This window comes from Dendropsophus ebraccatus, chromosome 3, assembly GCF_027789765.1.
Source record: "Dendropsophus ebraccatus isolate aDenEbr1 chromosome 3, aDenEbr1.pat, whole genome shotgun sequence".
Taxonomy (NCBI): domain Eukaryota; kingdom Metazoa; phylum Chordata; class Amphibia; order Anura; family Hylidae; genus Dendropsophus; species Dendropsophus ebraccatus.
The window spans coordinates 123952389-123980084 of record NC_091456.1 but is presented as its reverse complement, the minus strand read 5'-3'; the positions used below and the strand labels follow the sequence as shown (position 1 = coordinate 123980084).

The following is a 27696-nucleotide window of genomic DNA, read 5'->3' as shown; positions in this document are numbered from 1 at the left end:
AATCTTGCCTGGCATACTGTGTACACATTCTCTGGGCCGATTGTTTGGTCCCTGCTCCTCTGAAAGGTATCACTGCTCCCTTGTGTGGCAAAGATGGGTGTTCATGCTCCTTGTAAAGTGCATAGCAGGCTTTGTAATAGATATAGCTCACCAACAAAACAAGCAACGATGGACACAGTGGTACCAATAAATTTACACCTATGCCAATATATTTTTTAAAGGGATAATGCACAGAACATCCAGCAAAGTATTTATAGGAATTGGAAAGAAACTCCACAACAGCATATGATACACAATAGAAATGCTTTTATGCTAAAAGTTCATTTGTAAATTACAAACTGTTGACAACAAAGTCAAATTTTGCTTCAGGATTGATCTAGAGGATCATCAATGATAACCGATAAAGGAGGTGATATTTTCCAGTAGAGTATTTGATGTAGCAGTTGTAACATTGTGTTACAGTAATGATTTTAATTTCCTTATTTTTATGCACGTATTTGACAGTTTTTCAGTCAGAAGTACTGAACTCATTGTGTCAGGCTCCATGTTATGGCCGATTGTTTAACCATACGTCCTGAGTAGGAAGAGTGCCATCTGCTGTTAATTCACTGGAACTTTATACCTTGCGCTAATGGCAAATCCTTGCTGTAGTTTATTGTACTGCAAAGAAGATGGAAAAGATTTAGGAAATACACATTCGAGTTAAATAATATGATACAGGCTACTTACTAACAATCTAAACATTTAATCCTCCAGGTGACTAGGTCATATGACCTTTCAAAAAAAAAAAAAAAACAAGTAATAGGGAAAGTGTGGCAAATAAGTGACGGTAGCAAAGAGCACAGTGAGAGTTCCCGTCACCGGCTCTGTAAGTGCGCCAATCTACAGTGATCAGGATGTCTAAAAGGGCCCTTAACCCCGTCGGGACCAGGCTAATTTTCGTTTTTGCGTATTTGTTTTTTCCTCCTTGTGCTTAAAAGGCCATAGCACTTGCAAAAAATAAGGGCTCATGTGGGTTTGTAGGTGTAAAAATGCGTCACTAATTGTACTTTGCAATAAAATATGCTGCGAAACCAGAAAAAAAAATAATATTTTCTTTGGGGGGGGGGGGGGGATTGTGTTTTTACGCCGTGTGTCCTATGGAAAAACTGACATGTTTTATATGTTCCTCAAGTCGTTACGATTAAAACGATATAATATGTATAACTTTTCTTTTATCTGAAGGCCTGTAAAAAAATTCAAAACCATTGTTAACAAATATATGTTCCTTAAAATCGCTCTATTCCCAGCCTTATAGCGCTTTTATACTTTGGTCTATGGGGCTGTGTGAGGTGTCACTTTTTGCGCCATGATGTGTTCTTTCTATCGGTATCTTGATTGCGCATATGCGACTTTTTGATCGCTTTATATTACATTTTTTCTGGATTTGATGCGACCAAAAATTCGCAATTTTGCACTTTGGGATATTTTTGCGCTTACGCCGTTTACCGTGCAAGATCAGGAATGTCATTAATAGTTCAGGCGATTACGCACGCGGCGATAGCAAACATGTTTATTTACTTTTATTTATAACCTGGGAAAAGGGGGGCGATTCAGACTTTTATTAGGGGAGGGGGCTTTTTATTGACAACAACACTATTTATTTTTTTTACACATATACTAGACATATACTAGAAGCACCCCTAGGGGACTTCTAGTATACACTTTGATCTCTCATTGAGATCTTTGCTGTATACTTCTATAGCAAGAATCAATGAGATAGGCACTCGTTTGCTTTCGGCTGCTGCAGCCAAAAACAAACGAGTGCCGAGCCGGGGACGGCGCCATCTTGGAGCGGTCCCCGGCCGGCTTCAGTAACAACGTCCCGGAGGAGCGATCTCCCCCACTAGACACCAGGGAACGGCTGAATCCGGTAATCGGAGGCAGCTGTCATCTTTTTTAGCTGACTCCGATTATCTAATTAGCGGGCACGGCGATTGGACCGTGCCCGCTAATAGCCGCGATCCCGGCTATTACGTCCTCGTGCGAGAAAGGGTTAATGTTAAAGTCTTGATAATTAATGTACAGTACACATCTCCCACAATTAACATAGAATGGTAATGCGTTTTTGCGGTCTGTTTAACCCCTTAGGGATGGAGCCTAAAATGACCGCAACAATTTGCAATTTAGCGTTTTCGTTTTTTCCTCCTCGCCTTCTAGGAGCCATAAGTCTTATTTTCCCATCTACAGGGCCCAATGAGATCTCGTTTTTTTAAGGAACAGGTGTACTTTGTAGTAGCAACTTATAATCTACCATAAAATGAATGACGAAATCCCCAAATAATATTTATGGGGTGAAGTTGGGGGAAAAAAATTAGATTCAGCAAATGTGTGTGTGTGGGGGGGGGGGGGGGGGTTCATAATGCGCAACATGATCTGTAGTTTATTTTAGTACCATATTTGTGTAGATCGGACGTATTGATCGCCTTTTTTATAACATTTTTTAATATAAAATGTATAAAAAAAAAAAACAGCAATCTTGGCGTGAATGGCGTTTTTGTTTACGCCATCCACTGTGTGGGAACAGTGATGGTTTTTTTTAATAGATCAGACAATTACAAACACTACTGTATATTATATGTTTATTTCTTTTATTATTTTTAGGTGTTTTATTTATAAAATGGGAAAGGGGGGGGGGGAGAATGTCAACTTTTATTGGGGGAGGGACTATGGCATGTTTTTTATGCCATAGGCATAGCATTGATCAGTATTATCTGCGATCACCGCACTGAACGCCGATCTGACTGCCAGGGAAGAGGTAAGAGACCTCCATCAGCCAGAAAGACTGATCGGGACTCCCGCATTACACTGCATACGTGGCACTGAAAGGGTTATTGGCTTGGAGCAGCTGGTCCTTACTCTCTTTGAAGTGAGCTCAGCTCCTGAGCTCACTTCAAAGCAGCCCTGCAGACCATGACATAAATGTATGCCATGTATCATCTGGGCCATGACTTCCATGGCATACATTTACGTCCATTGTTGTTAAGGGGTTAATGTATGTTTTTAAATGGTTACTTTTAAACATACACAAAAATGTGGCCAGCAATGTTTGTGTGCACTAAAAAAGGAAGGGGGGGGGGAACTAAAACATCTTTTTTGATCCCTTTTTTTATAATGGAAGTCAATGGAAAAACTGATCCAAATGGATTGCACACAATTGCATCTGTTTTTGCACCTTATTTTTTGCCCCATAAAATGTATACATTAAACAGACTGCAAAAACGCAGTGTGAACCCAGCCTTAAAGGACAATGTGTTTTATATTCTTCTTATGCTATAAAAAGAGACATCTTCTGTATACAACAACACAGACACACAAAATTTTATGACCATATTTTACAGCTGTAAAAGTGGAATGTCCTTTTTTTAAGGTATCTGCAGCTAAATGGGCAGCATTTTGGTCAGCATTTTACAGCTTTTAAAAACACCCATTTTTTCATGCAAGAACAGGGCTCCCTCATTATAATAGAGAAGCTGGGAAAAAGGAAAAAAGTCAAGGAGGCAGTTCTTGGTTGGCTACTTGCCTGCCCCCCAGGCTTGATTGACAGGTCTCCTAATCTGTGTTTATGAAAAGGAATGTCAATCATAGCTGGATGTAATAAGGGTGCCCAATCATGCTGCCTGTCAGTTGAGAAAATGAGCAGTTGGTCTCTTTAAACCAGTGGTGTCAAACATGTGGTCCTCTGGTTGTACCAAAACTACAATTCCCATCATGCCTGGACAGCCAGAGCTTAGGCTTTTCAAGCATGGAGAGTATTGTAGTTTTGCAACAGCTGGAGGACTGGATGCATGACACCTATGCCTTAAATGACAGCTATAGCAAAAGTCTAAATACTAAAAATTAAATACATCTGACTATCTGTTCAGATAATACTTATCTTACTTGGTGTCAGTAATGAGTTAATGATTGCTGCAGTTGTGAGCGTCTGGATTTCTACTAGTTAATGTTTGCTGTTACACTTCCCTTAAGTTGCAGGAAAATAAAGATAAAGCTGGATATGAGGGATAAGACAAGACTATGTAAAATCACATGACCCTATACCTCCATTCTGGTGTCATTTAATTTCTACAGAACTGTTCGGTCAAAGTTCATGAAGAGACTGAATGCTGGTGATGGTATAAGGATAACATATTCATTTAAAAGGTGTATTCCTTATGCCTTAACTACCCCAGATGGGAATACCTCTTCAATGGTTCTTTTTTTCTAATGCATAACCCTTAAAGACACTTAATAACTGTTGGACGTATGTTAGTTCTGTAGACTTATCTCTCCTGACCTTCCTATACACATGAGCATTCGGCACAGATGAAAGTTTGTGTACTGTCTATAAGGAGGGGTAAACCCACAGCCAGACTGCTTAGGCACTGGTTTATTTCACTCAGAACAATAGGATCGGACAGTGAAAGTCAAAACACACCTGACCCTTCTTTACCCTGACATTATCTATTAGTGGAAAGTCAAGAAGCCACTATACACTTTAGTGGCTTCAGCAAACCTTAGCCGGATGCTTATGGTCCGCTCTGAAACATCATCATTTTTATCCAAGTACTCCTAAAATTCACTGGTCTTCTACCTAGACTAAAGGTGGCCATATAACTTCAATAATCAATGACTGAATGACCCATCTGTCCTCCCCATACACAAGTGAGTGTTCCGGTATTCTCTATGGGGGTGGGAAGGGTAATAGCCCTATTTTATGGAAAGATTATCGTTCATAGACTCGCTCCAATGACCGTTCGTTAAAGAGCACTTAACGATTTTTTTAAGCGAACGATAACACATAATACGTGTGGGAACGTGAACGATATCTGTAGTGTAACGATTTTTTTGCGGTCGTTACATCGTTACATGGTTGTTTAAAACGTGGGGAAATGTAGGTAGACATTTCAAGAACGACTGAAAGATTTTTTATTTAACGAAAAGATTAGCGAATTATTGTTGAAAGACCAACGATTTTTTTTCGACATGTTGAAAAAGAATAGTGAACGACTCAACGACGATTTCAACGACGACTCAACGACGAATATCGTTAACGAGCAGTCGTTTGAACGATTTTATGAACGATATTCGTTCGAAAAAGTTCAGTGGAATAGGGCCTTAAGCTGCAGCTCATCTCTCCCAGAACAAAAGGATTGGACAGTGATTTTCCCCATCAAGCCCGGCCACTATCATCACTGGCATTTGTCAGTCGCCGTTTAATAGAGCCCCATACACCCTATACTGACAGCCAAACCTGGTATGAGGACCTTAAGGCTAAATTCAGACACACCATCTACTAGCACAGTGTTTCTCACCTATAGTCCTTGAGTACAGGTTATGATTTGAGGATATCCCATAAAAATAAAACCAGTTACAATACCTGATGCATGGACTATAATTATGTGATCTGTGAAATACTAAGGACTGGAGATGAGAAACACTGTAAAGCCTACCTTTACCCTAGTACAGTTTCCCATATGTTTCTATTTGACAACTCTAGGGGTTCCAAAATATAATTCACTTACCATGTAGATCTTCTCATATAATGTTTCCAGGAATCACTACCAGACTCTCTACCACCTCCCGTGTGTTTTTCACCACCTGAGATAAAGAATATTGAGATTTTAAACCTAAAATGACAAATTTTCCAGATTCCCTCCCAGACCGAGTAGATTGGTGCATGAACCTATTCATACTTTCAGTACAACATATAGATTCAAATAATGCAGTGTATGAATACTGTCTTCGGAGCAGTGTAGTCATATGTGACAGTGATGTGTCAAATGCTGGTAAGGAAACTTAATTTTAACAAACCGCAATAGAACAGTGCAGCCCAGTGGAAAGGCTAAAAACTGCACTGATGATATTATGTGCAAACGTTAAAAACCATTATGACTAGAGATGAGATGTTTTTTTTTTCTCATGGTCAAAGAGAGAAAAAGTATCATTTATTTAGATAGTCTCACAGCCTTTGGGCAACGATATGGTGATTTAAGAGATGAGCAAATTTACAGTAATAACAAAGCGCTTCGTTATCTCTGAAATCCGCTCATCAACCTGCTTCCATTAACTGACTGCCGCTCCGTTGCCCCTTCTCCTCAGATGCTGGGAAAAGCGGGATCCAGTCCTGGGAAACTGGGAGAAGTTTCCGAGGACTGGATTCAGCTTTTCCCAGCAACCGGAGAAGAGCGGCAGTCAGTTAAATAGAAGCAGGCTGATGAGCGGATTTCACAGATAATGAAGCGCTTTGTTATTGTAAATTTGCTCATCTCTTAAATCACCATATCGTTGCCCAAAGGCTGTGAGACTATATAAATAAATTATACTTTCTCTCTCTTTGACCATGAGAAAAAAAAACAACTAAAGTTTTGATTGATTTGGGTCGGAGTGTTTAGAGCCCCACAGATTACTATATATGGCCAGGAGGCTGAGCACTCCAAGGCTGAGCACTCCAAGCTCAGTGCAGGAGGCAGACTCCATAGACTTATGGTACATTTGCACAGAAAAATTTATCGGACAGATTTTTGAATGTGTAAACGCACCATTACTATCGCACCCAACTCCAGCAATAATATTGGAAGCACAGCGAGTTCGGGGGAGAGGTGCTCAGCCACATGCTGGTGTAATACCCGGACCCTGACCAATTAAACCTTTTGCTTATCTGTGTGACGTGAAGAGTTTTTTTTTTCCCTGTACCTGACACTAATGTTAGACTGATAAGCTAAGCTACATACCAAAGGCTCCACCAATCTCTGCTCCACTGGTTGGAATATTGACATTCACCACACCACAGTCAGATCCTTTAGGCCTATTTAAGGAAAATATTGTAATAAGTGTATACATGAATAAATGTGATCAGTAGTGAACATCATGGGTAGTACTATAAAAAAAACAAACAAAAAAAAACACCACAACAACATAGTCCTAGACACTGAGTTGCAGCTAAATGCATAACAAACAATTAATTACACAGGTCAACAAAAAAAAAAATTTTTACTGGTGTCCAAAATATTTTAATGATTTTGGGGTATTTTTGGGGTGCTGATTCTGAATATGCTATCAGTTTTGCCAGATTGGCTCAAGTTTTTTTTCATGTCTTGTTCATTTTTGAAGATTACTTTCTAAAACTAGTTAAAATAAACTAAAATCAACATTTACTTTGTAAAATTTATTGTATTCATGACAATAGCAATAAAGTTAATGCGCGTGTAGCAAATTACGTCTTTTTTTTACACATTTCACGAAAATTCTCAAAAACTTGAGCCAATCTGGCAAAACTGATGACATATTCAGAATCAGCACCCCAAAGTTACCCTAAATTCTTTGAAATATCTTTGGCCCCAAAAATGCTGTTGACCTGTGTTATAGCTGTACCTGTGGCTATCAATTGTTTTATCCTGGACAACTTCTTATTAGCACCAATATTTCTCATGCTAAATTTTTGTTTAAAAAAAACATTACCCAAGCCAGCGGAAAATTCTTCCCAGGTCCTTGGTAAAGATGCTACTTGAAAGGCCCTGCTTCACCTCATTATTCCATGCAAATGCTTCCTTCTCAGTCTACCAAAGAGAAAATATGTTGCAACATTAATTCCAGCCTAGTACGACAAACTTTGGCTATCTTAGTTGATCTATTATGAAGAATCACTTTCCCAACTGAATAATTTCTTTAATTCAGAAATAAATGTGTAAGCAAGACAAGTCAAGAATGACAGCAGGTGTGATATATAACTTGACTACACACCTTACCATCATGTTGGGGGGGCGGTCTGTAAATGTAATGGAGTTCCTCCCAAACCATAAATAACAGTTTACCCCTAGAGAGGCACTTCACTTTCATTTTTTTGTGGTGGTCAGCACTTGGGTGTCATGCTCACAATGCCTACATACAAATGCTTCTAGTCAAAGACTGGTTTACACGGGCACCGAAGCGTGACCAGAACTGTGTCCTGCTGTGTAAAAATGCCAATACTGTGACATTTTGCACTAAAGAACAGGTTACGTGTCATTCTGTTTAGTCTACTTCAGTCTAGAAACTTACCACCTTACCTTAAATTTGATGATGTAAAGTATTGGAGCAAATGTTTCTTTATGAACAATGGGGGAATCATGAGGAAGGCCAGTCAGAATGGTCGGTTCCACAAAATTCCCAGGACGATCAATGACCTTAAAAAGGGTAAATATAGCGTAAATAGGTCATTAACTGACCAGTTCTCACACAGAGGTGCACTCTCCACCTTCCTAGACTTACCTTACCACCGCAAACAACCGTGCCTCCTTCACATTTAGCTTGTTCCACGGCTGACAGAAACATTTCCACTGCCTGCTTTGTATGAAGAGGTCCACACAAAGTGTTGGCTAGAAAATAAAAAAAATACAGGACGATATTCAACATATGAATTAGAAGAATTTTCCATTCATCTATTTATCTGTAGCACCATCAATATAAGATGTGGGGGTCCAACTCCCAGCACTCAATTAGCTGGCTGAAGGGGGCCTGGTGCTTCTTACCACACACTGGATAGTAGCTGTACCTTGTATAGCAGCTGTTCCCGTTTAAGTGAATGGGCCTAAGGACAGGCCACTAATAAAAGTAACAAATTATAGGAACTTGGTTCCAGGGCCATGTGTCAGTGATAATGTATGGTGCCTAGTGTTGGCAGCCACAAACACGGCCCCTTATGTCTTTGAAATGCCCCGAAATTCAGCAATATTGGAGCAGGGTACGAAAAGTGTTGAAGAGAAAACCGGGTGAAGGACACATAAAATTTTTGCAACAAATATGTTAGATGTGAATATATCATTACAATGCTTGTCATTCCCTCTGACACTGCTTGCATTCTGCATAGGCTCACCCTGAATGATGTCTGTGCCATACCTCCCAAATGTGCCCATTTTGAAGGGACAGTCGCTAGGTTTCAGCCAAGTCCCTCTTTGCCCCTTACAATCCCTCTTTTTGACCTAGAAAGTGTCTGGTTTCTTACTGTATAAAACCCAAACAGGCACATTATTCTATCATGTGGTGCACGTTGGATCCTAAAAATTGTTATATTCAGATGAATCATGTGACATTATGGCCCTTTTCACACATTTCACACCTGCATTTCATATGGCCCCATACACACATCTGTAGGTGTTACGGATCCATTTTGGGGCCATGTTCTGTGACAAAAAAATGATTAAGCTATTGGGAGACATACATAAAGCCCCGCCCCAATTACCCCACCAGATTCACTAAGAGGCGCATTCCTTTTAGTAAATCTGGCCTGACCTGTACCTGCTGTATGGCAAATGCAGGTGCAGATTTTTTTGCGCCAGCTCTACGGCAGGTGCAGGTCAGGCCAGATTTACTAAGAGGCATGTGACTCTTAGTGAATCCAACAGGGCAATTGGGGACGGAGCTTTATTTAAGACCACATACTCATATGCTGTCTTCATAAATGTCCCTTATTGTGCGTCCATGTCACCTATATGGCCGTGGGTCCCTGCAAATGCAGTTACTGATACACATTCGTAATCCTGTCCGCAGCTGTGGGTCTGCATTTACAGAGGGGGTTAATGATGTGTGAATGGCACCTAAGGATGCATTCACACACACATGCATTTACACTATGTGTAGATGTATCCTTAAATGAAAAGGTATCGAAACATCTGCAAAGTTTTCCTGTAGTGAACCACAAATGTCCCTCTTTGGCTGTCCAAAAAGCTGGGAGGTATGCTGTGCACATATAAGTGGTTTAAACGCGCAATTAAAACCAACAGGAAAAGACTTCCTATTCAGAAGTAAAATCTACTCACATTCAGATGGGTCTCCAATGCGTACTTGAGCATAGGCTTTGGAGAGTTTTTCCACAATCTCATCATGGATGCTTTCTTGTAAAAACTGGAGTAAGAATAGAAACATGCTAACCAAAGTTAAATAACAGCAAAGCCATAAAAAAAAAAAAAAAAAAAAAAAAAAAAGGTAATCTCTTACCAGTCGCCTGGCTGTGGTGCATCTCTGACCTGCAGTGCCCACTGCAGCAAATAGGACAGATGGGGTGACCAGACTGAGGTCTGCATCTTCAAAGACTGACAAATGAAATCACATCTCTGCATTAATGCCCAGTAAGGTCAATTAACATCCCAACTTTACAGACTACTAGTCCCATTATCAAAACATTAAAGTAACATAGCTTAGGTTCAGAGTCTGCTAATCAATAAAAGACGCGTAATCGTGGTACCATTTACCACATTGAGACAACCCAGACGAGCAAATAAAATTCACTTCTAACATTGTATGGCAACTTCTAAATCCTGTCATATCTGAGCCATCTTAAATTATTATATTACAAACAGGGGGTGTGCAGGTCTTAACCCTGAAGCCCATTGTGGCCCTCAAGTGCTAACCTATAAAAGCCCAATTTGCCAATATAATGTGTAATGCACATACATTCCCAATAATTATACAATGCTACAAGCAACAGAAGCAGCATGACAGCATGTGCAGAGCCGTTTACAGTCTCTTTAATAGACCCATTCACTGTTCGGGTGCCTTCACACGTACCGGATGCACAGCGGATTTCACAGTGAAATCCACTGCGGATCCAGTGCAATTCATCCCTATGAGAGCACATACTCGCAGCAGGATTCACATTCGTGTCCCCCCCCCCCCATTACCTGCTCAGCGCTGCGGCCTGGATTGGTAATCTGGCACACCAGGCAAATGCCCACTGGGCTGCCAAGATTACCAGTCCGTAGGCAGCTGATGCCGTTGCACATTTGCACTGGCCCTCATCAGTGGCTGCAAGAACAGCGCAGCAGGCCACCACGCTATTAATTCAGTCTCTGCAGAGGCCAGTGCCTGGCCCTTTAAAGGACAACTCCTGTGCTAAGAAAAAAAATACAAAAAACAATCAGAAACATAGTTTATATATTTATCCCTCCTGAGCTGTTACTGTTTGAATTTCCCACCGTCTGCATACAGCCTGAGCTTTATTCTCAGTCTTCATTTCTCCCTTACTTCCTGGTTTCAGCTTCCCATGATGCACTTTGGCTGCTGTGATGTTGCAAGTGCCTGCCCCTCAATTCACTTCAACTCCCATCATACACTAAACATGACCACCTCTCTCTCTCTTCCATCAGGCTGCTGTATAATCACACAGGTTGTCAGCCCCTGCACTGAAGCTGCACACACATACTTTCACTTTGCAATGTAGTGTACATTGCAAAGTGACATCTCCACAATGGCCGTCCCTAATCAGGTCAGGGCAGCAGGAGAGATGAGACAGGGGTCTGTCAAGGAGGGAAGATAAACAAGTGACAGGACTCCTTCACCCACTAGGCAGCAGGAGAGAGTATGAGGAGGGGGAGCTTCCTATGTGCTGGGAGTCAGTAACAGAGAAGATAAGCAAGTGACATGACTTGCAGTTGCTCAGCCAATCGGAGCGGAGCAGGCAGAGTCACCTGACAAGGCAGGGGAGGGGGAGGCTGGTGTAACAGGAGCTAGAGCAGTCCTCCTGCTGATGACTCATCGTCACAAGAAGAAGCTGAGAGAAGAGCTTGGTGACTACAGTAATTAGGTCTGTGTGAGTTTCTTACACTTCCTGGTGGGGGGTTGAGGGGGGAAAAAAGACAGGGAAGGGAGGCAGATAGATAGATGATCGAAGCATATTACACAGTTATATAACTTTGTAATGTGCTTCAATTACTGGGAAAAAGTTTTTCATGGGAGTTGTCCTTTAACTGAGCATTCATGATGAACGCTCACAGCTAAATGGTACAGCTGCACTTTGACTAACAGAGCCAGTGAGCCATTGGCCAAAGAACATGGGGGACTGCGCTGGGAGAGGTGACTATACGGTTTTATTTTATTTTCTCACCTGTAATATATCAGTACTTCACGGGGGGGGGGGGGGGGTAAGGGCAGATTAACTACAGTGGGGTTAACTACAGTAATACCTATGGGGAAGGGAAGGGATTTACTACAGTTAGAAATTATGATGGGTTTGCGCCAGACGGAAAAGAAAAGGAACAGAGAACAACTTTGACTATGAAAAATGTCACAGAGAAGACACCTTCTGCAAGCTCCTGCACTATAGTCAGTTATAAGTCTGCAGAACCTGCATATAGCTGGATCTACGGTCACTGCTTAGGGAGAATATTGCTCTTTATATAGTGATTATTCAGTGACAGTATAGTGGTATTGTCCATTCACTGTATGCTCAGGGTAGTGGTTATGGTGTGACGGTATTATTTAGCCTGTGTATACTGGTATTATTGGTAATATATGTGGTTTAAGGGTGCCTTCACAGGTACCGTATGAAATCCGCTGCAAGTTCTGCAGCAAAATCCGCTGCTATACTCGGTAGTGTAATTTTCTATGGCTTTACATTCTCACAGCGGATGTTTCATTCTGCTGCGAGAATGTAGCCCTTTCGCACTCAACCCAGCAGCTGCCGGACTACTACATTATTCTCTCAGTTTTATTATCATGTAGTATATACAGAATATTAGCAATCACAGGAGCATATGCAACTGATCCTAAACATGGGATGAGGATAGTAACCGCTACTAATCTCCAACCAAGATAAGACTGGCATTACAGAACAATATTACCATAGGAATAAGTACTTTCCGGCTGTATGGAAACCTTTATAAGCGAGACAACTAAGCAGTACTACACAGAGGAGGTGTTACACCATTCCACACAGCCACGACTAGAGAAGTGAGGGCATATCCTGAAGAGAGAGATTGCTGTTCGAGGAAAGTTACACCATGAAACCCACATTTTTCCAAATTTACTAAGGCACTTTCTTTGCTGATAAATGACACGTTCATATGAAACTGTGGTGTTAACAAGTGAGATCCACATGTCTACAGTAGGGGGCCATCTATCTATCCATTGGATGGAAATGGCCTTTAGTGCCAGGTAGAGGGTTTGTCTTACAAAGATGGACGTGTGGTGGGTCCACAGCTCCTCGCACAATACACCGAACAGACACACAGTCAGGACCAGGGGCACATCTCAGGGAGAACAGCAACCACCTCCCGCCAGTAGGACTGCAGTCGAGGGCACTCCTAGATCATATGCCAGAATCCGGCGAGTTCATACATACATTTAGGACATTTAGTCTATTATTAACTGAGGGGGAAACAAGTGTATGAAAACCAAGCATAAATTCATAGGATTCGTTGGACATTATAGGAATATGTTGCCTCCACCGATCAACAGCCGGCAGTGGAGTAGCGGACGCTTTGAGGCAGATGAGGTGTGAATACAACAGTGATATCAACCCTCCTGGGCCTTGAGACAGTATCACCCCGATAAGCGGGTAAGAAGAAATTGATGCAACATCACTACCAAAACAGGTCTGTAGCAAGTGTCTTAATTGTAAATACCGGTAGAAATGGGAATTAGGAATATCCCGTGTCTCTCTCAACTTCTCAAAATCCACAAAATAACAGACCCCTTTTTCCTTCCAATAACGTGCATCTGGGAATGTAAGGAAGGTCAGAAACTCACAATTATCCTATAGTGGGGCTTCCTCTGGAAAATCTGTAAATGAGGAGAGACTTCTAGCAGAGGTCCACACCTGTCTAGCCACTTTCATAGCAGGGAGGAGTTGATGATTAGGAATGGTAGGCGCATGTAACACAGACCATAGAGAGGGGAGGCCAGAATAATGTAAGATATGCCTCTCCGATGTGCGGGGTGTATCCGCCGACATCCAAGAGGACATATATTTAATTTGACCAGATAAATAATATAGGAACATGTCTGGCAACGAGATGCCCGCCATGTCTTTGGGTGTCTGCAGCTTCAATAATTGCAGCTTAGATCTCGAGGACCCCCAAATAAAGCTTATAATGGCGGAGTCCAATGTTTTAAAAAACACCTTTGGGATCGGAACAAATATGTGCTGCAACACATAAGAGCATTTTGGGAGGACCACCATTTTGATCAAGTTAATCCTCCCTCAAATTAATCCTACCTAAATTTATCACGAAAGTGACCTATCAGGGGGTCGACATTCAGGGTCAATACATCTTGAGTACACTTAGTAATTTGTATCCCTAGGTATCTAAAATCGTCAGTAACTGTAAGGCCCTCCACCCTAGTATGTAGCAGTGGAGTTCGGGATGGACTAAGGTACAGCAGAAAGGACTTCGTCTAATTCATTAAGAGACCAGAATAAGTCCCAAAGGTATCCATAAGGGCGATTGCTCTGGGTAACGACACATCTGAATTGGAAAGAAATAATACCAGGTTGCCCGCATAAGAGTCCAACTCTATCTTCTCACCCCGTATAAGGTAAACCTGTATACACGCTATCTGATCTGAGCTGAGCCACTAGCTGCTCCATTGCTAATATAAATAGCAAAGGGGATAAGGAGTACCCCTGACGTGTACCACGTTCTAAGGGAAAAGAGGGGGACACCAGACCATTAAGCTGGGAGATGACTTACACAGTACGCTACTATAGATATCCTTGTGGAGGGAGAAGGTAACTGATGCACTAGTTTTACAAGGTAATATGTGAGCAAAAAATAAAGAAACAGCATCATCATAAGGAAACAGATACAACAAGCATTGAGCAGCTGATGAGGACAAGCCTGCATACTAAAAGGGTGGAGAGGAGCATATTAGATACAAGTAGCAGTACTATGTAGAAGCTGCAGAAAGAAGGGGTTACACTAAGTACTAAGAAAGAGGTGATACTGAGCTGAAGGAAGCCATGATCTACCTTGCAGATCATGTGGAGAATGGGCACAGCTTGCAGGTATACAATCTCTCTCACCTGCACATAGCTAGGCCCTGCCCCAACTTCATGTGATTTGTCTGTGTCTTTTAGAGAGACAGAATTTGATCACAGATGCAGCATTTGATCACTGATGGCTGCAGAAGTTGCATGCAGCCCTAAGGCTGCGGGGAAAACATGGATAGAGCCGTGGGCTATATATATATATATATATATATATATATATATATATATATATATATATATATATATATGCGATAGATAGATAGATAGATAGCATTTGTCAATTGCATGCTTACCAACAATTGCATTGTTTCCTCCAAGTTCAAGTAAGTTTCGCCCTAAAAAAGACAATAAAAAAAAATATCAGTCAAATATAGGCCTTGGCACACAGGCGTAACATGAAGTTCTTGGGTCATGGTGCAAAAGGTGAAGCGGCTGCTACAACTGCACCGCCTATAGCTATGCCCCTACCTTGGCAAAAAAATACACAACATAAAATATGTAAATACGATATGTTCAGTTAAGGTTCAAGACGCACACTTCAGAGATTCTGATCCCTGTCATGTGCTGCATGCTTACTGATACCTTCTGTAGCTTCAAATCACCAGTTACATTAGTTCGCACCAATGTTTACCCACACTGTCACTAGTCAACCAATACAAGGTCTCCATATTAATACAGACCTTCCCAAAAAAAATTTGAACATTAAAAAGGTTTTACTAGGCCAGTAGCACTGCCTCAGGCTGGAATGTTGGATATTAAAGATAACTACTACAAGCTACTTTAAAGCCTAAGTTCCATTTTACAGGTTATGTAGTAGTATACTACAGTCACATAGGGCATATGGTGCATCTGCACCAAGCCCACTGCTTCAGGTGACATTGACAGCCCTTCGCCACCACCATCACCTACCACCCGTCCCATGTAGCACACGGACGCTTGCTGCATTGGAGGTCACTCGGGATGGCACTTGTTGATTGGATTAGATGCCCCACCACTGCAAGCAGGGAAGTCCCCTCACACTGTGTTTTGCACATAGGTGAGTTGCATTAATTTGGCAGCAATACCATTCAAGGCTACCTTGGCAGTTATCTGTCAGGATTCTTAAGAAAGCTAGGTAGGAGACACTGGGTGTAACCCAGCTTTTCCAGGTGTGGATATGGAGGATGCGGAATGCTAACATTAATGCTACCCCCTCCTCTATCCATCATACGGTAAGATAAATGGAGGAGGGGGTAGCATTAAAGTTACTGTTCAGCATCCTCCATATCCACACTTGGAAAAGATGTTACATCCAGTATCAGCTACCCAGCTTTCCTAAACCCCTAATTTCGCATGGGGATGTATCAATACAGATTGTCATTTAGGTCTCAAAGAATGCTAAGTGACAAGCAGTGGCGGCTATATTGGTAGTCACCCAGCTTTCCTGCAAACAGAACAATAAAAGTTTTAGGATTTTGGCAGGAGATCGCAGATATATTTATGGGACATTGTGTGACCCCCCACTGTTGAGTATTCACCTGAGAGGGGGGCCACTCTTTAGGTCTTTGCACTGGGCTCACCAGTTTAATAAAACGGCCCTGGTAAAAGTACTATTATAATGAGCAGCAGCTAGCCATGTGGATGGGTGCCACCACAGAACTAATCATATAATATCATGTGACATCAACATGCGCGAATCACGCCACGGGAGCGTGCGTGCACTACACCAGAACCAGGAACCAGGAAGCTACAGATGACGCGCCAGGAGGCCGGGGGACAGGCTCCATGAATATTCAATACAAGCTGGGAGGGGAAGTGGTGAGGCGGGCCAAAGTGCGGTCCGAAGTCATCACCACCCCTCCTTGACAGTTATAAAGATAAATTACAGAAAGTACAGGACCAATCGGGAAAATAGAGGTATGAGACGGCACTAGATAACACAGACCTTCCTTACACGGTCAGCATCAGACCAAGAATCGGTGCTCACAGATTACCTTTAAGTAACTGACTGAGCACTTTAAGGGAATCTGTCAGCCCTATATTCATGCGCAGTGCTGAAGTGTTAAGGAGGCAGTGCTGGAAGCCAAGCCCTGTATATCAAAGGGTGGGGGAGAGGAAAGGCATACATGCTTAGGCTCAGCAACTCACTAACACTTGAGCATAATGTAGAGCTGACACATTTACTATAAGCATTTTGCCAAGTAGCTATTGTCACTGGTTGGCAGACCACGATCTATACTGACCCGTCAGAAGTCCCTCACTGCTAAGCAACACTAAATCTGTTTGGCCCTTGTGGAAAGAAAACGCAATGGCCACATTTGTTCAGCTGACAGATCTCTCTCCCAATCCCTTCAGACACCTGAATATGAAGACAGAAAGACAGAGGAGGGGGAGGCTGCATCTCTCAGAGAATAGGATCTGGCAGTTGAAATCCAGATGTCTGACTTCACCCCCATAATTATTTTTTTATTAGGAGGCCCCATACACATTAGCTGGTCATCTGGTCCCACCAAATAGTTGTAATAACAATCATAGTGTGAAGCCATCTGGATTCTGGAAGGTGCAAATTGATACTAGCAGAATATTCCACAGGTAATGCGAGGGAGGGCGGTATTTTAAGCGTCATTCACATGCTGTGGATACGAAAGTCAGCAAAATGTTCAGTACTGGTGGAAAGCTACAGATTACCTCTAATGAATAACACTGGTGTAATCTGCCAATCCAAGCACAAATCCAAGCTACAAAATCCATGGTAGATTCACCATTTGTAACCCAGTGCACATAGCCTCATTAGTTCAGGAAACTAACATTTTAGCTGAATCTGTGTTTATTACTCACCAAACCTTTCTTGAACCTTCAGTGCTACTTGTTTCCCTACATGTGTACTGCCGGTGAAGGACACCAGGTCAACACGCTCATCTTTGGCTATGGCGTTGCTAAAAATAAGGTGCAGTGCATTAATAAAAATAAATACAGTACTTCCAAGAGGTGCTATATTTGAGAAATATAAAATATAAAAACATGCCACACCATGCGTAAAAGGCTTAATTAACTGGTCACCAAAAATGATTGTTAAGGTGTGTTAACACAGGGAAGATATGCTGCAACCATGCTGTGTGGGGAAAAACATTACAGTAGCATCAAAGTAGATGGGATAAGTAGAAATCTTGTCAACATTCTATGTAAAAATCTGCATCAAATGGTTGACTCCAGCTGCAGAAAATCTGTAGCATATCTCTATGTGAACTAGATTGGAATCAATGTTTGTATATCTAGAGACTGAGTAGAACATTCTTATAAAAAATGTCTATATTAAAAAAAAAATCTCCAAAGCTATGATCATACATTGTGCTTTCCATTACTGGCAAAGGTACTATAGGTTAATAAGCCCCACCATACCTGCCCAGCCAAAGCAATATCTGACATCATGGGAATTGTTGTTTTGCAACAGCTGTAGTGATGATCTGTCATCCCTGGCTTAGTGTCCAAACTCCAAGTGCCAGAATACCTAAAGCTGGTTTCCTCCTGACATTGAGAATGTGTAGCTGTGTAGACAAGTCTGAAACATCTGCCATGTATATAATGTCATTCTGTATTTGATTTGAAAAAGCTGAAAACCTGCAGGAGTTTTCAACCAGTGGCTCTACAGCTGTTGTGATACTACAACTCCCATCATCCCTAGACCCCCAAAAGGCTATTCAAGCATGTTGAGAGCTGTAGTTTAAAAAGTGGAGGCAAATTCTATTCCCACATAGTTCCTGACTGAGAAAACGTTTCATCGCTTTCCATATAAATAGATGTAAAAGCAGCAAATTCTTTAAGATCACAAATCTTTAGAACATAAAAGCCACACACAGAAAACGCTTTGATCACTCTTTTGATCACCACTTTTAAGAATTTCTGCATTTATGCACTAAAACAGTGGGAGGTCGGATAAAAGTAACAAACAAAAAAATCTGAAAATAGAGAAAAAGTAGAAATTACATGCATAGGGAGCAAATGCCACAGCAATGAAAATCCTATGCTGATAGTTCCACCAGTTTTGACACCTGCCATGCTAAGCGAGATACCTGTGCGAAAAACGCATGTAGCTTCATGCTTCAAAAATACGCAATTGCGTATTTTAACACAGAACAATTGTATAAAGCCAACCTGCGTTTTGCCTGCTTATTTTTAAGACTGATTCACGCAGCAAATACGTCAAGTGGGTTTGTACCCTAAAGCGATTATTTCAGTGAGGACTGACTGTTTACTAGACTGTGACAAAGACTTGTCATGTTTAAAGTGATGGTTAGCATCACTATGGCATCTGAGGCAAGGAGTAGAGTATATGATGTGTCTATACCATGTCATACCAAGGTCCTCTTTAAACATCCTTTACTTACCCAATGTCGGCACCACCACAGGTTAAGGAACAGATTGCACCAGGCAAGTTATTGTCTTCTAGCACCTGAGCAACAATTCTGAAATGTATAAAAATGTACTGTTAATGCATTGCACATTATTACACATGACCGTAGATTGTTTAGAGTGCAGCCTGTTATCAATACACTGACCTTAACTTGTATGCCAGTAACAAACAAACACACACACACACACACACACTAAAAGTTACTAAAGTTACTGAAAGTTATTAAATTTGGCAAAGAAAATAGTTTGACCCATTACAAATAAAAATTCATATTAGGCAAAGAAGATGGCGTAACAAGGCACGACAAGAAAATAGAGCTCCAGTAAAATTAAAATAGTTAGCTTCTGTAGAAGTTATTAGAGTACACTTTAGAATTCCACTTATTTAACCCATAAACCTAACACACATTCGCTTTGGGACTCTAATGGTACAGACAGTACGTTGGGCCTCCCTCTGCTTAAGCAATCACATGTTCTAGTTCCACATAAACTGAAGCTCTGAAGCAGCTGCTGCAGAACATCTTTGGATGCAGAACAGCAGCTTGGTCATTACCTATGCAGCCTGTAAGGGTGACAGATCTATACACACAAGTAGATGTGTACATGTAAAAGGATCACTGCTCCGTGGCAGCTGCTGCAGAACATCTTTAAATAATATTTTAGTATGGTTACAACCTATGCATCATGTAAGGGTGACATATTTAAATATACATGATCTAGTTTCACATATACTGGAAAAGAGATCATGGCTCTTATGCAGCTGCTGCACAATATCTTTGTAAACAGAACTGACAACTATAATGCAGCATGGTTACAACCAATGCAGCCTGTAAGGATGACCTTGGTATACACATGAGGTAGTTACACATATACTAGTAGAAAGGTCAGTGTTCTAAAGCAGCTGCTGCAGAACATCTTTATCCACAGAACTGGCAGCTATATTTCAGCATGATTACAAGCTATGCAGCCAGTTATGGAGACTGGATATCTTTATATGCATGACTTAGTTACACCTATACTAGTAGGAATAGTGTAACAGGTCGCACTCTTAAGGAATATAGCTAAGTGGAAGTAATCGGAATCTTGCAAATTATAACCACCGCAATGCTATCTGGAATAACTTTCACAAGTCTTTTGTAATTTGCAGGTGCTTAAAGTGTGGATTTATTTTACAGTTGCATTTCCACAGACCATTATTTTCCCAGCGTTTCAGTGTATCTCACACCTTTGTTTAGGGAGATATATATATACACTCTGGCTACATCACGACCCAGCCAACTGATGCCCCACTCAGTCAGTGACTGGGGCAGGGCACCCCTGCCGTTGCAGATTGGCTGAGAGGGCTAAATCCCACCAGCTTGTGACGTGGATCCCGGGTCGTGACGTACCCGGAACAGAGAAGATGACAGCCGGCGGGATCTGGGAGCTCTGTGATGCGGTGCAGCACAGACTCAGGGACCGGTAAGCATATTGCCTTTTTCAATTTCCCAATGTCCCTTACGTTGTGTGAGCATAGCCTAAATCTGTCAAATAATCTACTGTCAGCCGCACATCTCCCTGTGTTATAGGAGATGTGTGGCCGATTAAAGAAAAGGCTAGCAATGTATGTGCAGTTCTGACTGCACAATCATCAAGCTAGGCAATAGGCTCTACTAAGCTATGTCTGCTAGATCAGTGCTTGTATACACCACAGCTCGGGCCGTGTAATATACTAACCTTCCCTGATCCCCCCCCCCACCACTGCACAATACCACCAGAGCAGTGCTTCAGTTCTCGCTTTAACACACTCACACAGCCAAGCATCGGCTGAGGTAGGTCACCCAGACCCAAAACTATAAATTTTGGGCGGCCAGACATGTAAAATAATGAACTGCCTAAACTTCAAGAAATGGAGAATTGCAAAACGTGTTAGATTTGTATTCAGAGATGTTCTTTATTCAAAGTGAAATACTTACTTGGTCACTGCCACACTACACAGCGATGTGGTAGGAGCACCTTTCCTATAAAAGCAAACAGATAACAGTGAAAGAAGTCAGAAGAGAACCCAATTCTGTAATAAGAAATAAACAGGGTGATCTAGGAGCCAAAATTCAAATCCAATCCAGTGAACTGGAAACCAGAAGTTACATGCCAAGTTGTAGTGCTCATGAACCATGTCACCAAGCCTGTACAACTGTCATGTATTCATTATTTTAAAGCTTCAATCACTCCAAAGCATAATGCAGGCGCATTTTTTTTTTTTTTGCAAGCAACACTTATTAGGCCCATTTTGAAGAGACATTAGTTTGATTGGTTTTTGTATTGCAGTGTACTATACCTGTATTAAGACTAATACATCCTGTTATGCACTGCCGAGAGTGTACTGAGGTGATGGACTAAGATTAGAGCCCCAACTTGTGTGTAGGGCAGCTTCACACAGGACGGATCGCAGCGGAAATCTCAATGGGAGTTTTGCAGCAAGATCCGTTGCAATCTAAGTTCCTGGCAGCTCCTTGTGAATACATACTTACAGCGGATCTTTCAGACTGCTGAAAGTATGTAAATCACCCACCCCTTAACTCACACCCCGCCTGCACATACTTTACCCGTCCTCAATGCAACTTGCTGCACGTGGTCCCAGCTTCCAGTTCTCCCACCCAACCAATCAGTGACTGCGGCAAGGCCGTGCACTGATTGGCTGAGCGGGACCTACAGGGACCAGGAGCTGAGATGCACCCGGAGCGTGGATCAAGTATGTTCCCGGTGGTGGGTGGGTTAAAGGGGAGGGGGTTAATCAGCCTCTAAATGTAAATGAAACAAGAACTGTAAGTTCTCTGCTTTCACAAAATCCATCATAGATAGGACGGAATAGATTTGTAAATGAATAGATTTGTAAATGATCTTTACTGCCTTATAATAGGTCCATTACGATTTTTTTTTCTTGTTTACCAAGCAAAACAGAGAAGCAGACCATGCACCCTTGATGCAGTCTAAGCTTAAAGTGAATCTGTCAGCTGGACTTCACGTCAAACTGCTGACAATGTTCGGTCAAAGACGCACGTAGTTCTGTCTGTGCCTCCATGATGTCAAAAAGATGCTTTTATTTTTCTATGCAAAGTGTCAGAGGCTCTCTCAATCTCCTGAACTGCTGCAACCTGAAGCCTGAATTGCAGCTGACTGATCCGCTTTAGATCCGCATACACATGTGCAGTGTCAAATGCTGTCCGTGTCCTGGTTGTATTTAAAGGGGTAGTGCGGTGGTAAACAATTATTCACAGAACAACACACATTACAAAGTTATACAACTTTGTAATGTATGTTATGTCTGTGAATGGCCCCCTTCCCGTGTCCCACCACCCCCACCCGTGTACCCGGAAGTGTGTGCGCTATACATACCTGTCACGTGCCGACTCGTCTCCGATCTTCAGTCTGCGATGTCGTCTTTGGCCGAATCCCTCCGAGCGTCCTGAGTGCCGGCCGCCCTCTTCAGCGTCATCAGATGCTCAGCCGCGATTGGCTGAGCACAGTTATGCTCAGCCAATCGCGGCTGAGCAGCAGATGACGCGGCAGAAGGCGGCCGGCACTCAGGACGGACGGAGGGATTAGGCCGCAGACGACATTGCAGACTGAAGATCGGAGACGAGTCGGCTCGTGACAGGTATGTATAGCGCACCACACTTCCGGGTACACGGGTGGGGGGGGGTGGGACACGGGGAAGGGGGCCATTCACAGACATAACATACATTACAAAGTTGTATAACTTTGTAATGTGTGTTATTCTGTGAATAATTGTTTACCGCCGCACTACCCCTTTAATGGACTTGACAAGTCTCTGTGAATAAGACTTCTGTGGTAGGACCTAAGATTTCTCCCATTAGGACATCATTTAGTAACAGGGTAACTTTACCACTTTTAACACATCATGTTGAAATATGATGCAGCCAAAGCACTAGCTTAACAAAAAAAAAAATTGCAAAGCTGTTGGTCTCGTTCACAGGGACATGTTCTGTATGTGAAATATTGACAGAACGTGTTTCGTGTGCATGCAGCCTTTGTCAAATAATATTTAAAAAACACTTTTAACCTGTGCTGAACAGTTTCAGATGGAATCACATCAAGAAATTTGTGTAACTCAGGATCACTTCAATTTATCTGAAAGGGGATTGTGCCTGCAGCAATCATACATTTCAGCAGCTGAATAGGACACACGTTAAAATTTCTGTAATAAGCCTGCCGCTTGTGAATTCACTCTATATAGTAATTTCTTACCATAGACAGACATCTCCGCAGATGAGAGCAAGAGCATTATTCCAACCATATACAGCAACTGGAAAGTTAAAAGCTGTAATAATTCCAACCAATCCTACAGGATTCCACTGTTCTATCAGTGCATGCTCAGGTCCTAAATTACAATACAGAAGAGTCCATCAGTGCATACATATGAAAATATTAGTAAACTGCCTTACATTTACATCAATAACATTACACATTTAGGCCATGTTCACATGTGGCATGAGAGCGGCCGTGTCAGACACTGGTAGCTTTCTACGATGTTCACTCAGCTGGGAAAACATCACTCTCAATTGGAATGCAAGCGGCCGTACTATCCATTGTGTGCACAGACTATTCTGTGCGGCCACACTTCAGCAAACAACGGCCGCACTGTATACAGAGAGTATACAGTGCGGATGGTGTTCCATAGAAAACAGCTGTTGCAGCAATCTGTAACAACGGCCATTGATTATTGATTTTTTTATGTTGTGTGAACGTGGCCTTAATTGGGAACAGTTATAGCACTCTCTATTCAGGCTGCTCCATTATAAGTCTATGGGTCTGTAGATGGAGAGGATTATCAGCAGAGTAGTGAAGCGTGCTTCTGTGCTCCTCTCCTCACTCATTCTCCGGATCGGTGGAAGTCTCAGCAGTGACACGTCAAAGGTTTTTTATCTTAATGACTTCTATGCTTTAACATAGGTAGTTGTATTTACTAAAGTGCTATGAACATAAAGCTACCCTGTCATGGGTTAAGAAAACATAAAAAGAGGACCACTAAAACACAATACATGAAGACAGTAAAGTTTAGGCAATCCAAGCACATTTTACAGACTTAAAGATCAATCAACTAGGGCAGAGCTGGTCTATAGAACCATTGCAAAAGAAATGAATTTAAATTAATTTCAATGCACACATGTGTGCATGTAGCCCAAATCCAAAGAGAGCAAGAGAGCACGACAACATCTCCTGTTACAACTTATCCCCCTAGTAAGGCTTGGCACGATTAAGCGCTTATCCCTGCAAACATGATTTGACAAACCACCCAGTACTAACAGCCAAGAATTAAACAAGTCATCCTGATAATTATTAGACACAGAATTTAAAGTATGACGGTTATAAAGCAGTCATGTATAAAACAGACTAAATTCCTTTAACTCCCTTTCAGAAAAGAGAAGTAGTGAACCATTCATTTTATTTTGGACCCAAAAACCTTATTTTAAAAAGACTAACCAAGCAAATAGGCAACACTGAAGGTTCCCAGACTGAGCAGTATTAGGCAACTATGTGCATACTATTATTTCTTTAGCCTCAAAACAGCCTCATTAGGCACTTGGTAAAACCTTGTGCAGGACACAGTATGGCAGCACAGAGTATGAGGACTCTGTAATACAGAATCACAGGGACTCACAGTGTGGTGGGCCATTGAGTCCAGGTATTCTTGCACTGAAGAACTTACTTTCTGATGGTAATATGGGCCCACCAATAATACGGGAAAGGCCTACAGCATAGTCACATATGTCTACATATTCTTGGACTTCACCAATGCCTTCTACCAGAATCTTTCCCATTTCCAAGGATTCCTGAAAAATAAAGTTAATGTACTTCAGAAATTGCAAAACTTCAGAAAACCAACATTGATTGTCTATCCTTGAGCACAGCGCCATACTTGTGGTAGTGGCTGCAGATGGTACTACATGTTACTGGAGCTCATTCTCATTTAAGTGAGCAAGAATACCCAGCATAGCAACTATCAAATATACAGATAAGAACAAACAAGGACTACGACATGGGTAATGTTAATTGGGTGCTGCAGCATGATCTGCCAGCCAATGGGTTCAAGGAGTCAGTTTATTGTCGGGTCATTTTTATGCGTGTTTTTTGTTTTAGAGATTTTGCCAATTTTTTGGGCCGCCTGTCAGACGACCCAGGACGTACCCGTACTGTTGCTGATGTGCTATAAATTGCGGACCGCGTTTCATAGCAGGTGGGGGCCCTCACTGTTAATGACAGGCTGCACCCTGTCATTAACCCCTTAAACACAGCAGAGTTTAAGTGTAAGTGACAGGAGGAGCTACTGTGTGACTGCGGGGGTCCCGATCGCAGTGTTAGACCACCAGTGGGTCTCTTACCTTCCTGCCTATGGCATAGAATTAAACAGTTTATGCAATCTAATAATTGCATGTAAAAGTCCCACAAGGGGACTTAAAAAAAAAAAAAAAAGTCATTAAAAAAATAAAATAAATAAAACATTAAAAAAAAGTGTGTGTAAACCTGCATATCCGTGTAAACCTGCAATATCGCTTTTACTGTATACTGCATTACGTAGCCACAGGAACCCCTCAAAAGTTACCATATTGCATTCTTTTTCCAATATCACCAATTCATAAATAACAATTTTGGGGTTCTATCATACATGTTATGGTAGAATGAAAGATGCCATTACATAGTACACCTATTCCTGAATTATCAGGCAAAGCAGTCTTCATTACAGAGAAGCAAAGCGAAGACTGGTTCTGCTGTGTCCATTATATCTTACAGAAGGGAATGAGTGAGCAGAAAGAAGAGAACCAGCTCTGCTGCTTGGAGACTGTCTGGGCACATAACACACTGATTTTACAGGTCAGAAAGGTACTACTTATCTGGAAACTTGATGAGATAAGTTTGCAGGATGAAATGCCCTGCAGGGTACATTTTCTCCTCTCTGTGCTCACTCATGTCAACCCCTCCGCCCTCCAAAGACCATAATGAACACAGAAATCATACTTCTTCTGAAGGGGGGGATGAAACAGAATGAAACAATTTTGCTTAATAAAACCTATTACAGATCTTCTTAGAATCGCTTGTACTATTGATATTTATTGAGTTCTGAGAGAGACACACATACTGTTTATGCTGCTATTCCATAGTAATGGCAACTCGTGAACACAGAATTAAGATTCTCTACTGCTGGACAATAAGGCAAATGAGCAATCTTAGGAATGCTCATGCCTCATAATCAGCCAGTGTGAAAGTGCCAGCTGGGGCCTACAGCCAATTGCCATAAGGGCCGCACAAATAATGCAGTGATCATTGGGTGGCCCAGGCAAAGTCATCAATTGCCGGTCACTGCTGATCATCATCAGCCAATAAAAGGTGCAGTAATTTGAAAGAAGCAGATGATATAAGTAATAACATGAAGGCCATAAGCAGGATCATTAAGCAGTCACTCTCTCACAACTACTGATGCACCTAGAGTTTTGATACCATGCACCCCAACAGTAAAAAGTATCTTTACAATCCAACATCTACTATACTCTTTAGCAAGCCATACACATATGTAGCTTAGATTATTTTCTGTACCAGTTGTCCTAAAAGCTTGATCTTTTTTCGAAGTGCATCACCAATTTGCCGCACTATTTCCCCACGTTTAGGAGCAGGAATCTAAAACCAGAATAAAAATAGAATAAAAGAAAGTGATCAGAAAGGATACTTACAAAACGTCCATTGTTTTAGATGAGAAATTGCATTGAGGTCTATGCGGACGGAAATAAATGACATGATTATTTCAATGGCTGTAGCTAAACAACAACCATTGTTAAATACAATGTGTGAAACAACGGCCGTTGTTTACGTTATCTTCAATGCATTATGAAAACTACGGCAATTTTTTTCATAAAAAGTGTGGCAGGTGGGGTGAACATAGCCAAAAAATGAGGCATACACTACTCCATTTTGCAGATCAACTTACTGGTGCATTTTTATATGATCCATTTTACATCCATTTATAAACATGGCTGTCCTATGAAATGCAATTTAATTTCTTACCTAGAAAGACCAGGTGCAACAGGAGAAAAATTTTTTTAAGAGTAGTAGATGGATAGATTCCTCTCCATTGACACAGCTTATACTCTTACAGTCACCCTAATCCATTCTCTTTGACTATTGTAACTCCCTTCTAATCAGTCTTCCTTTCTCTAAGCTCTCCCCTCTCCAGTCTATCCTGAATGCAGCAGCCAGGCTCATCTTCCTCTCCAGCTGTTACACTGACATCTCCCTAATGTGCCAGTCACTGCTCTGGTTGCCCATTAAATCCAGAATACAGTTCAAACTTCTCACCCATAAAGCTCTCCACAACTCTGCCCCGCCATACATCTCCTCCTCATCTCCACTTACCATCCTACTCGTGCTCTATGTTCTGCTAATGATCTCACACTAACATCCTCCATAAGAACCAATCAGAACCTCTCACTCTCGCCTCCAAGACTTCTCTCGTGCTGCACCAATTCTCTGGAATGCTTTACCCAAAGACC

At 41.7% G+C, this 27696-nt stretch overlaps 1 protein-coding gene across 1 annotated transcript in view; it reads right to left on the bottom strand.

Moving 5' to 3' along the window:
* Nucleotides 1-286: 286 nt before the first annotated feature.
* Nucleotides 287-27696, bottom strand: part of ALDH7A1 (aldehyde dehydrogenase 7 family member A1) — a 45239-nt gene continuing 17829 nt past the window's right edge. The window contains exons 4-18 of the mRNA XM_069962628.1: nucleotides 26747-26827; nucleotides 24864-24987; nucleotides 23402-23534; nucleotides 21109-21153; nucleotides 19129-19206; nucleotides 17582-17679; nucleotides 15058-15099; nucleotides 9994-10088; nucleotides 9816-9900; nucleotides 8269-8375; nucleotides 8067-8183; nucleotides 7480-7577; nucleotides 6753-6826; nucleotides 5544-5619; nucleotides 287-660 (exon numbers count right to left, since the gene is read on the bottom strand). Coding sequence (XP_069818729.1) covers nucleotides 606-660; nucleotides 5544-5619; nucleotides 6753-6826; nucleotides 7480-7577; nucleotides 8067-8183; nucleotides 8269-8375; nucleotides 9816-9900; nucleotides 9994-10088; nucleotides 15058-15099; nucleotides 17582-17679; nucleotides 19129-19206; nucleotides 21109-21153; nucleotides 23402-23534; nucleotides 24864-24987; nucleotides 26747-26827 — 1308 coding nt within the window. The 3' untranslated portion in view covers nucleotides 287-605. The remainder of the gene's footprint in view (nucleotides 661-5543; nucleotides 5620-6752; nucleotides 6827-7479; nucleotides 7578-8066; nucleotides 8184-8268; nucleotides 8376-9815; nucleotides 9901-9993; nucleotides 10089-15057; nucleotides 15100-17581; nucleotides 17680-19128; nucleotides 19207-21108; nucleotides 21154-23401; nucleotides 23535-24863; nucleotides 24988-26746; nucleotides 26828-27696) is intronic.